This window comes from Phallusia mammillata, chromosome 4, assembly GCF_965637545.1.
Source record: "Phallusia mammillata chromosome 4, kaPhaMamm4.hap1.1, whole genome shotgun sequence".
Lineage (NCBI taxonomy): Eukaryota > Metazoa > Chordata > Ascidiacea > Phlebobranchia > Ascidiidae > Phallusia > Phallusia mammillata.
This window is the reverse complement of record NC_137255.1, coordinates 587,974-599,006: the sequence shown is the minus strand read 5'-3', so window position 1 is coordinate 599,006 and position 11,033 is coordinate 587,974. Positions and strand designations below refer to the sequence as shown.

Here is an 11,033-nt window from a genome sequence, read left to right as displayed (position 1 = left end):
CAATAAAAAAGTTGTACAGACTTTTAGTTGTGAACAGATTAATGTGTTTGGGTTTTGTGCAGATTTGTTTGTATATTTCAAATTTATTTAGTATGCAGTAATTTTTCATTGAATCTGATAGCCTATAAACTAGAACCCAATATTTTAGACATAAAGAGGCGGCAATGTGTTCTGACCAAATTGATGTGCTTCAATAATTTTTATTTAAAATTTTGGTAGAAATGTGACTGTGAAAGAATTATAAAGCTGTATGTCAAACCAAAATAGCCATTTAATTTCTCTGCTAGCCTGCATTCATAAATTAACTAACACTTTTGCAATACTACAAGCCAACAAAATTATTTAAAAATTAAAAAATAAGTTTGACTTTTGTCAAAACAACCAGGAAATGCTTTTCTGTTGACACAATCCAAGGCCTGGAAAGTGAACAGTTATTGAGGTTCCGTGTGACATTATTTATGCTGAACAAGACAAAACAGTTTTTCTGTTGTTATATCAGTAGTATTTTTTAATTATTTGCGAGCAGAAATGTTGGCTTGATTGCATACAATATTAAACACTTGTTATTTTTAATAGTTTTTCAATGCAATATGCAAGCTTATAGGTATTACTTAGTTTGTCAAATTTAAATGTAGTTTGTTGATTTCAGATGTTATTATTACACGAATAGCAATTAACAAGACCAACTGGGCCATGGCATCCAGTGTTATCGAGCTGCAAGAGCTGAATGTGAACATTCACCAGTTTGTGGAAGAAGAAAACATTGTTGCTTTGCAAAACTTTCTTGTCGACCCTGAACTAGTGGAAAAGCGTAACGACCTAAATCAGACAGCGCTTCACGTGGCAAGTGAAAAGGGTAATGTAGATGTGGTGCAGTTATTGCTAGCAAGAGGTGCTGTGATCTCGGTCCGCGACATCGATGAGTTTACTCCCTTGATTGCTGCCAGCAGATGTGGACATTATGAAATTGTGAAACTTCTTGTCGAGAAGCGATCGAATACCGAACTTGCAGATAAAAATGGTTGGACATCGCTCGTGTGGGCGTCGTACAAAGGACATACCGCAGTTGTGCAGTTCCTGTTGGAAGAAGGTGCCAATGTCCATGTAACTGTCAACTACAATATGACAAGCTTGTTGTGGGCTGCAGGACGAGGTTTTGATGGTGTTGTGGAAATGCTATGTGAAAAAGGTGCTAAAGTAAATCATACTGATAAATTTGGGAATACTTCCTTGCTGTGGGCAGCTCGACAAGGCTCGGTAAAAAGTGTCAGGTGTCTGCTTAGGAAACATGCAGATCCAAATATAGTGGGTGGAAACGGTTCTAACTGCTTGCTGAGTGCGTTAAAAGGAAAACACTTGGATTGTGTGGAAACCCTGCTGGACAACATGAAGTTAAATGTGAATCAGACCGATCGCGACGGCCACACTGCACTCAGTTTTGCAGCAAAGCTTGGAGAAGAAGATGTAATAAGGCTTCTATTAGACAGAGGTGCATTCCTTAACCTGGCTGATCACCATGGTGACACAGCCCTTATAAAGGCAACAAAGCATGGACACCAAAACTGTGTCAAGATTTTGTTGTCTAAGTTTGCCGATGTTGACTTGAAAGGTAAAGATGGAAAAACAGCTCTACACTTCGCCTGTGAGATGGGAAACATGACCATTGTGAAAGAACTTCTTGCCTGTAATCCAAACATTGACGTCCGCAACAGTGATCACGAAACTCCGCTGGTGAGGGCAGTCAAGGAGGGGAACTGTCCAGTTGTGAAACTACTTCTAAATCATGGCGCTTCAGTTGCAGCTACTGATAAAAACCACGACTCTCCGATTCATTCTGCAATTCGTGCACAGAACGTGCAGATGTTGGAGCTTCTACTCCAGGACCCACGCAATGCTCAATACATGTACCGTCCAAATAAGTTTGGTGAGACTGCTTATGATTTGGACAACCAAAACAGAAAGCAGTTACTGCCCACCCTGTTTGGTCTGAAAGGTTTCTCCACTGCTTCTATGTCTGACAGTTCAAGTTACGATCTCTATTCATCAGCAATGGCTGACATGCTTTCGGATCCTGGCTTTGAAACTCCGATCTGTGTTGGATTATTCGCCACTTGGGGCAGCACTGTCTCAATTTTGCTCAACAAAGTCAAGAACCAAATTCGTTTGTTTGTTGGAAGCCAAACAGCAAAGAAATACAGGTTTTCCTGGGTTACTTTTTTCGTCATAGCTTTTTTATCCACATTCTTCGGACTGTTTGTTGGATATCTGACATTTGGGACACCTAGTGGAGGGATTGCAACAGCTCTGACCGTTTTCATTTTGCCGTATCTTGCAATTTTAGTTCTCTACTTTGGCTGCTACAAAGCAAAATGGCCGTGGGCTATGAGAATGCTGTATAGTTTACAGGACAAGGAGTTTTACATGAAACTTATGATGAAAATATGTTTTGCATCGTACCATCGCAGTGACTCAGCAAAGCGCAAAGTAAGATTCATTTTTGCGACAGGTGCTGGTCTTTCTCCCACCAACGCCACAACAAGTGTAGCTGATTTGCTGATGGTTATAACAGAAGCAATTGAATGTAAAGTTGGCCATGTGGCATTTCGTTTATCAAGAGGTTTTAATGACAAGATTTTTCCCGATCTAGCATTCCGCTGGCTGTTCAGAAAGTTTTGCTGCATTCCAACTTTGGTTTGGTTTGTTTTATTCCTGTGCAGTTTTTCATGCACTCTAATCCTCGTCATAGCTGTGTACGGACCAAATCCATCACTGAACTTGGATGATTTTTGGAATCCACTCATCATCATCTACATTACTTCATCAGTATCTGGAGGTTTGCTTTTAGTTTCCTTATCAATGTTGTCAAGTGTGATGTCGTCTTTGTTCCTTTCACCAAAATCCCTGCAACAAAAGCTGAAGAAGACTTCAAGACCATTGAAAACAGAAATGATACAAATATGTCATGCTCTCGGACAGATCGATGCTATTATGGGGACAAACACGAGACTCTGTGTGTTACTGGATTGCCTGGAATGTAGAGACATTAAAAACCTGATTGAGATGATGGAAACGCTTCGGAAAAGTTTTGACATGAATCCCATTATTACACTTCTGGCAGCGGACTATCACCTTCTGTCATCTGCTGTTGAACAAGCTTCGATCCACAACGGCAACCCTCAGTTGAAAGTCAATTTCTCGCACAGCGTTATACAGCTTCCCTTGTTCTTCTCAGAGAGAAAGCACCGACAAAATAAGAAGATGACAGTAAGAAATGGGGTTTTAACTCCAGTTCACGATCGACAGGACTGTGACTTCTCTATGGAACACCAGGGAAGGCACACGAAAAGCTTTGATTTGACTAGGTGGCTTACATCTGACGAACGACTCGATCTTATCAACCCACACTTGGTAAAACGAATGGCAAGCATCATTTCATTTTCAGCCCGACTTCTCAGAGCAGAAGGGAAAGACTTTTCTTGGCCTTCACTGTCATGCTGGATTGTACTCAGCGAGCTGTGGCCTTACACAACCACTTGTTTGGTGGAAAATGTAGAACAGAGAATTAATGAGACTAACAAGCCCCTGAGACTTCTCTACTTTGAAATAGCCCCAATGTTGTCTAGCAACCATGCAAGTGACAATTCAAGTGTTTATGCACTTCAAGGGTTTGTGACATCAAAGTGTTTTACTCTGACAGTCCGCGATTTGAAAAACTTTGCTGAAACTGCAATGAACCTTGACCCCAAACTGAAGGAGTATGTCCCAAACTTTTCCGACCTTTCTGCGAATATCCAGAAAAGCGACATCAGGAGTGATAGCATGTCTTTAACTAGCACAGTCTCCTACAGTGAAATCCCAGTCACAAATTGGTCAGTGGACGAAGTATGTTTAAGATTTAAGGCCATCGCCGGGCTTAATTCACACAACTTTCCACATTATGATGCGTTTATTCGACGCAACAACTTTCACGGCTTGGCGATTGTTTCATGTGACCTGGATGAGCTGAAGAAAGAATTGAAGGCACCATTTGGAGATTGGTGTTTGATCCGCAAGTTTATCATGGAATCAAAAGTCCAGCAGTCGACAAAGGCGATTTCATTGTCTTCGATCAATGTCAGTGAGCCAAAATCACAATCGGATGGGAAAAAGTTTCCATTAACCCCCGATGCTGATGACACGACTGAGTTTAATGCGCTGTCGTTGACCGACCGATCGGCGTATGATGAGGCATTCAAAGAGTATTTGAGACTCCAAAACCGAAACGCTCTTTCCACAGAGCAGCTAACCAACATAAATGATAATTCCTCTGTTTTGCCTTCTACGTCGGACCAAGAGAACGAGCCGCTGATCCATCGACAGTTTGACATCAACGCAAACTAAACCGTGTTTGCTCCGAAGTTCTTCACATTTTTATTGTCACATATGCACATATTCCAAGTAGCTTTGTTGCTTAGCAACACTCATATTGACTTGCCAACATTAAAAATTTATTCTGTACAATCATACAATATAATAACAAGCATAAACTTCACTACAATAACAAATATAGAATATATATATGCCAAGTACAAGAAATGTACATTGCCACTTTTGGCACTTTATTTTTTTTTAATTATTTGCTTTGTAATAATATAGGTGCACTTATGAGGTCTATTTAAACATTATTTAACATTATCCAATTTGCTTTACACAAGCCAATTGTTGTTTTTTAATTGGCATTTAAAACTGAATGTCTGTAATTGTGTGTTAATGTATTGTTTGTACAGTTGTTTTTTTGTAAATTTTTTTTTAATTAACCGTTTCCAGTTTTTACTTCTCGGTAAAAGTGTTGCAGAATGCTTTTGTTGTCTTTTTTTGTAATTTTTATTTCCTTTGTTGTCGACACTTGCTAATTATCATGACATTCCACCTTTTAAAACATAATATATTGTTAAGTATATATTGTATAAAACAGGGCTTCTCAAACTTTCTTGCTCTGTGACCCCATTTTAGAAATTAAATTTCCACGCGACCCCTTGATGGTTATAGCCTATACACATGAATAATGTATAAACAATACATTTATGCACGTATACCTTTTATTGTTATAATGAAACATGATGTTTCGCGACCCCAAAATTATATTCTGTGATCCCAATTTGGGTAGTGACCCACAGTTTGAGAAGCCCTGGTATAAGATATGATATATTGTGTATTTTATTATTACAACAAAATGTAATCTACTTTTCATGCAATTATTTGGTGCTTTTGTGTTTAACATGGCAATTATCTTCCTATTTGGTGCTGACAAGTTTTCATGGTTAGCAAAATATCATGAAATATCCTATGAATGTAAGCCAAGCACCAAAAAAGTTTGAATCACGTCTCGATATCATGTTTGCAATCACAACTGTTCCAGTGTAAATATATATTTTAAACTTTACCAATCTCTTTATATTTCTCATGCAAGTGTTGTGGTTTTAACATGGTGTTGTCATAGTAACATGTTTGTTGATTTTTAAAATTGTGTGAATATTGTTTGTGTATTTGATAATCTGTTTCTTTTTCTTGTTTGCAGATATAGGTTTGAATAGGTTATTAGGTAAAAAAATGGTTTGATAAGTTTCATTGAGGAATTAAAAAATGTCATACCCATGGGATGAAGTGAGTATTTGCTTATATTTTTTATTACACCTTTTCTTCTAACTATTTTCCTGTTTTTTTATCATATAATTATTTTCCGTTGCTTTTATGTAACACAGTGTACCTGGTTGAACAACACTGCCCTGTGTGTTGTGACCTTTTCCATCCACATTAATATTACCATAATAAAAAGCTTATATATCCAACAATCTTACATTGGAATTTAGCTAATCCAGAGGTGTTCAACAGGTGGCCCGTGGGTCATAATTTGGCCAGCTAAGTTACTTAAGGTGGCCCTCACCAATACACCGATTCAGAGAAAAAATGCAAATCTTCTAGGAATTCAGCAAAATTTTCAACTAGTTTTTGGTAAATCTTCTAAGTTGCTATCCTATACGTAACAAGTATATATAAGCTAAACCAGCGTTTTTCAACTGTTAGGCCATACAGTTTACAAGTACTGTACCGAATGTGATGTAATAACTCGCTTTGTCTAATAAACAATTACATTGTTGTAAAAGCCAGTGTTGCAGGGAAACTCTGTATGTTTTAGAAAAAAAAGTATTGATTCTTTAGATAAAGAAGAATATCAAATATATTGTGTACATGAAAAAAAACTGTATGGCCCTCACTTGATGTCCAAATTGGTTATATGGCCCACCGAAAAAAATATTGCACACCCCTGAGCTAAACTATCTTTCACATTAAAAATAACTTTCCTGATGCTTGTACATATGATTTGGTTAACTACAACTAAAATTTAGCAACGGTTGTTTTTGCAAATACCTAGAATGTTTTTTTACTAGCAATAGGTAACAGTTTGTATTCTGTTGGAAACATAAATGACTAGATCAGGGTGTAGCCTCACCAGAAACACCCACGAAAATCAGTGAGTGATTTTATTTTTCTAAAGGGCATAATTGAGTGTGTGCCACAAATCTTTATTTCCTAACACTCTTTAACCTTGTTGAGGTTTGTCACTATTGCAGTTTGTTGTTTAGTTTGTCTATTCGACTAGTTACTTGAAAATTAAAACCGAATTTTAACAGGAGTTTGTCATTTAATTTTTTTTGCAGGGGTCCACAGATCTTACATGGGGGCCACAAAGCTAAAATTATACTTTTAGGGGACCACGGTCCATTAAGGGCTGAGAACCACTGCACTAGATATCAGTAACCATTAGTTTCGTATGTGGAGCCATCAGTTTTAGACTAAAAAGTTTTTAAATTCTGTTTCAAGTTAGAGTTACCATGTGTTTTGTATTTTGCAAAGAGTATTAAAATACTGATTGTCCATTTTCTCATGAACCGAGTTGTTGTTGGCAATTATAGATATGTTTTATTCAAATACTTCATAAATATTTTATGTTGCAGTCGAGAGCTGAGTTCAGCACTGAACGAGATGTTCCACGCCGAGGAAGACGTGCTGCACATGCGCTACTGTATGCAAAATCCTCTGCTAAACTATTTGACTACATTCCCATGGAACATGCTGTAATGGTAAGGACCAGTATATATGTAACAAAATCCACAGCAGTGGTTTCCACCTTATGTTACTTTGCACATTTTGAGTCTTGAACAGTTGCCATGAACCAAATGCTTCAGGAAAACTATTTATTTGTGCTTTCCTTGTCTCTCCTCATGGTAACAAACTGCTTTTGTTTGTTTAATTTTATTTTTTTGTCTAACTCTAATGTGGGGTAGTTTACATGTTCAGGTAATAAAGAATGATTTAACTTAATATCGGTCACCTTCCATGAATGGGACACATGTTGTTTTTGTCCGTAGTATTTTCTTTTTTCTCTCAAACTCTGGTTTGTTATATACGTTTGGTCAAGAAAGAGTACTTTAAATCTATTCAAATTTGGACAGATGTTAGTTATTAATCCAAATTTGATCCTCCTAAAGTTTGCCCCCAAATGACCCAGTGGTTCACCCACAGGCCCCCCAAAACATAAACAGTTTTAAAGCAGCTTTACTGACTAAAGTACATGATCAAGGAGTTTCATGCTTTGTACATTGGTGCAATGTAAGGTTTTCTGAAGAATTTTGTAACTTTTAATGGGATTCACCGCTAAAACCCGATATATCTGGTGGCTGTTATGGGACCCATTTTAAATTAAGTGTAGGGAATATATTAACTTTTCAGAATAGGGTATAGTATATATGCGATAGCAAAACGTGCTAAGCCACCACTCTAGTTTATTTATGAGTCACTTGCACAACATAGAGGGTTGAGACAGGCATTGTATTGAGGGATTTCAAGGTTTTGTGTTCATTACTTCACTTGTCTGCCACATTGCAATAAGCAACTGCAGTTCGACATCAACTTGATACAAAATGCATTGAAAACAATTTGTTGCATTTGTGCCAAAGTGTTCGTTTCATTCTTTTTTGTTTGATCTTTTGATCAAATTCAGCAAATGCTTTCTCTATTTCGCCTCAGTTGATGGTGAAAGGAAATTGTGTTTATATCCGTTTCAGATGCAGCTTAGATTTGATGGCACTCTTGGATTTCCTGGTGGTTATGTGAACTATCATGAAAATATAACAAAGGGATTAAATCGAGAACTGGAGGAGGAGATTGCTTTGAAACAAAGGTGAAAATGAAACAGACTTTCATGTTTACTGAAATTCATTTTTTTGTTTAGATTGTTAAACCATTTGCACTAGGACAGCAGTTCCCAACCTTTCTGGTGCCGTGACCCCTTAATAACATTTGCAGTGACCCCAAGAAAATAATTTATAGGCTATATATTAACATTGACTGTACTGTTTCTCAACAAAGAAGTGGTTCATGGGTTTATTATGTTGGGGCTAGTGGTTCATGGCCTAAAACCAGTTGGGAACCACTGCTTCAGGTGACCCCAGGCAAACTGTCAGGCGACCCCAGTTGCGGTTGTGACCCACTGGTTGGGAATCGCTGCACTAGGAGAACTATATTGTTGTTCAATGACCTCAGAAAATGTAAATTACACAGGTTGTTGTGGTGCACGGTTTGAGAAACAAGAATACATTGTTTGTTTTTGTTTGTGATTGTTTTTATGCAGGAATTTCAATAGTGTTAAGTCATCAGCATAGCCATTTCCCTATGTAGCCATTCCCTTCTGTAATTGACTTTATCACATAAATACTAGGCTTGCCACTCTTATTTTAATAAACAATTTCACATTTGCAGAAACTTCTTCTCGGACAGTGATTACTACGGTACTTGGATCCACAGTTACATGTCAACCCCTTTAGTTGATCATTTCTATGTGAAAGAATTTACTGAAGATGAATTTAAGAAGATTGAAATGCAGACATTGCAAGCTAAAGACTGGGGCGGAGAGGTCAGTTCAAATTTAGTGAATTTTTTGTTTCCCCTTTTAGTTAATAAATGTTATTTACAACGGTATTTTAACACTGGAACCTAAGATATTCACAGTGACCTGATTTGGGTTTCAAACACTTTTTTAAGACGTTTTTTCTGTCCCACGCTGGTTTGTTTTAACTGTTTGACCAAGTAACAGTGATTCCAACTTTTTCATTTTTACATACATGATAGTTTGTTATCTATAATTAAAGGTCCCAAAGTTATGTCCTGTATGTAGTTCATTACACTTTATTAGATGAAGCACACAGATTCAACCATGTTTATACTTTGTACAGTTACACAATAATCTTTGTGTTTGTTTTTAGACAATGGGAATTATCCGAGTTCCGCTTGACTGCATCCCACAAACAAACAAACCTTACGGTCCGATGCCGCACTTCTTATTGCACAATTTCGTCGGAAATGCAAGAGAACAATTAGTGAAAACAATCGTCGAAAAACAATTGGTTGAAGTTGAAAACATGCAACATGCCTGGGCAAAAATGATTGAATTAAAACATGGACGAGATAAAACGTAACCTTAGACAAATGTTTGTTTTTTTGTTTTATGCCAAAACAACATTAAAGTTCCCTTCACATAACATTACTGTTTTTCATGTTAATTTGTGACCAAGTTTATAAAGCTTATGTCTACATACTTATTGCTCACTGTATTTCTAAATGATGTTCGAAGTTTCATTTAGGAAAGGTTCAATTGCAACTTAAGCCGGTAAAAAATAAGCTGATGTATAAACGAATATTGCTCTACCAGCAGTTTTATTGTAAATATTCAATGTTTCAACATCCCATACAAGACGCCGTCATCAGGATAATGGCATATCTTGCAAGACAACATTGTTATAAAGCAACAAAATGCAAAAAAACACACAAAAACTTGAAAAGTGGTCACACCACTGTGTTAAAATTATTAACTATTTAATTGGTTGCAATTTCTTCTGCATGTTAATAGTTTGTCAGTCACATATATTAACACATTGTAATTAAAGGGGTCATGCAGCATATTTAGCCATTACCATTGTGCCTTCAATGTTTTAGCGTACTGTAGTTTTCTAACGGTGCACAGCTATTCTGGTTTGGTGATTGTTTTGTTGCAGTTGTGCAGGATATTTTTTAACAAACAACCTGATTTTTGTGACTGTACTTTAAAACTATGCAAGACTTTGTTGTGTTTAATGGACAGTTTGGAAACTTGGATGTAACTTTGTTATATTTTTCAGTAACATTGTTAAATCATTGTCAGTGCTCAGTTCAAATGTTTTGTGTATTTTATGAGGTGATATTAAATATTTTGTTCACAAGTTTGAAGCGCGTTTCTTATTTTCAACTTTTAATTTCTTTTTATATTTATTAATTAATTTAAAGTAACAGTTTAAGTATTATATACACCATAATTTAGTAAAAAATTGTGTTAGTGACATAAAATGTTTAAATATTTTGAAGCCCTGACTATAATAGAAGCATCAGTCCATTGTGGCACAAATTTATTCGTGATATTAATTAATGAAACAAAACCAATATTTTACATTTTTGTGGATTAAAGTGATATTATGAAGTATTTTATTGTTGGTTGTCGATTGCAATGTTTGTGTTGCCAATTTTTTCAGCAATAAAGTAATTGAACGTTTGATTTTAACAACCCCTGTTTAGGGTGTTCTGCTTAACTAATTCATGTACGTTAGTAATAAAGTCAGAAAATTTCAGCATAAAAACCAATGAACAAATTCATTTTGCTTTATAAGAATCATCAGTGTCTGGAAACAAAATACAGCGATCGATTGAGTGGATTTCACGCTAAATTTCTTGATTTGATTTAATGACCCTGAATTGGCATAGTACTTTACTTTACTTGAAAGGAGATTTTATTTATCAGAAAAGATTTACTGAGTATTAATGTGTAATGAAAATTGTACTGAAGGTAAAGGATCGAGTCGTAACAGTTTGAGCTAAATACGTACGTATGTTTTTATATTGTTTTGTTTAGGTTAAACTGGAAGCTTAAACAGATAATCAGCCAACCCAAAAACACATTTCAGAAT

General features: G+C 36.4%; 2 protein-coding genes across 2 annotated transcripts; both read left to right on the top strand.

Moving 5' to 3' along the window:
- Window positions 1–621: 621 nt before the first annotated feature.
- Window positions 622–5,558, top strand: LOC145225147 (kinase D-interacting substrate of 220 kDa B-like). The gene has a single exon (XM_080091800.1). It carries the CDS (start codon window positions 694–696, stop codon window positions 4,378–4,380), a length of 3,687 nt encoding a protein of 1,228 aa, XP_079947926.1. The 5' UTR covers window positions 622–693; the 3' UTR covers window positions 4,381–5,558.
- On the top strand, window positions 5,549–10,624 carry LOC145225153 (U8 snoRNA-decapping enzyme-like). Its single transcript, XM_080091813.1, has 5 exons — window positions 5,549–5,643; window positions 6,996–7,121; window positions 8,106–8,221; window positions 8,800–8,953; window positions 9,303–10,624. The coding sequence occupies exons 1-5, from the start codon at window positions 5,623–5,625 to the stop codon at window positions 9,513–9,515; spliced, it is 630 nt and encodes a 209-aa protein (XP_079947939.1). The 5' UTR covers window positions 5,549–5,622; the 3' UTR covers window positions 9,516–10,624.
- The last annotated feature ends 409 nt before the right edge of the window (window positions 10,625–11,033 follow it).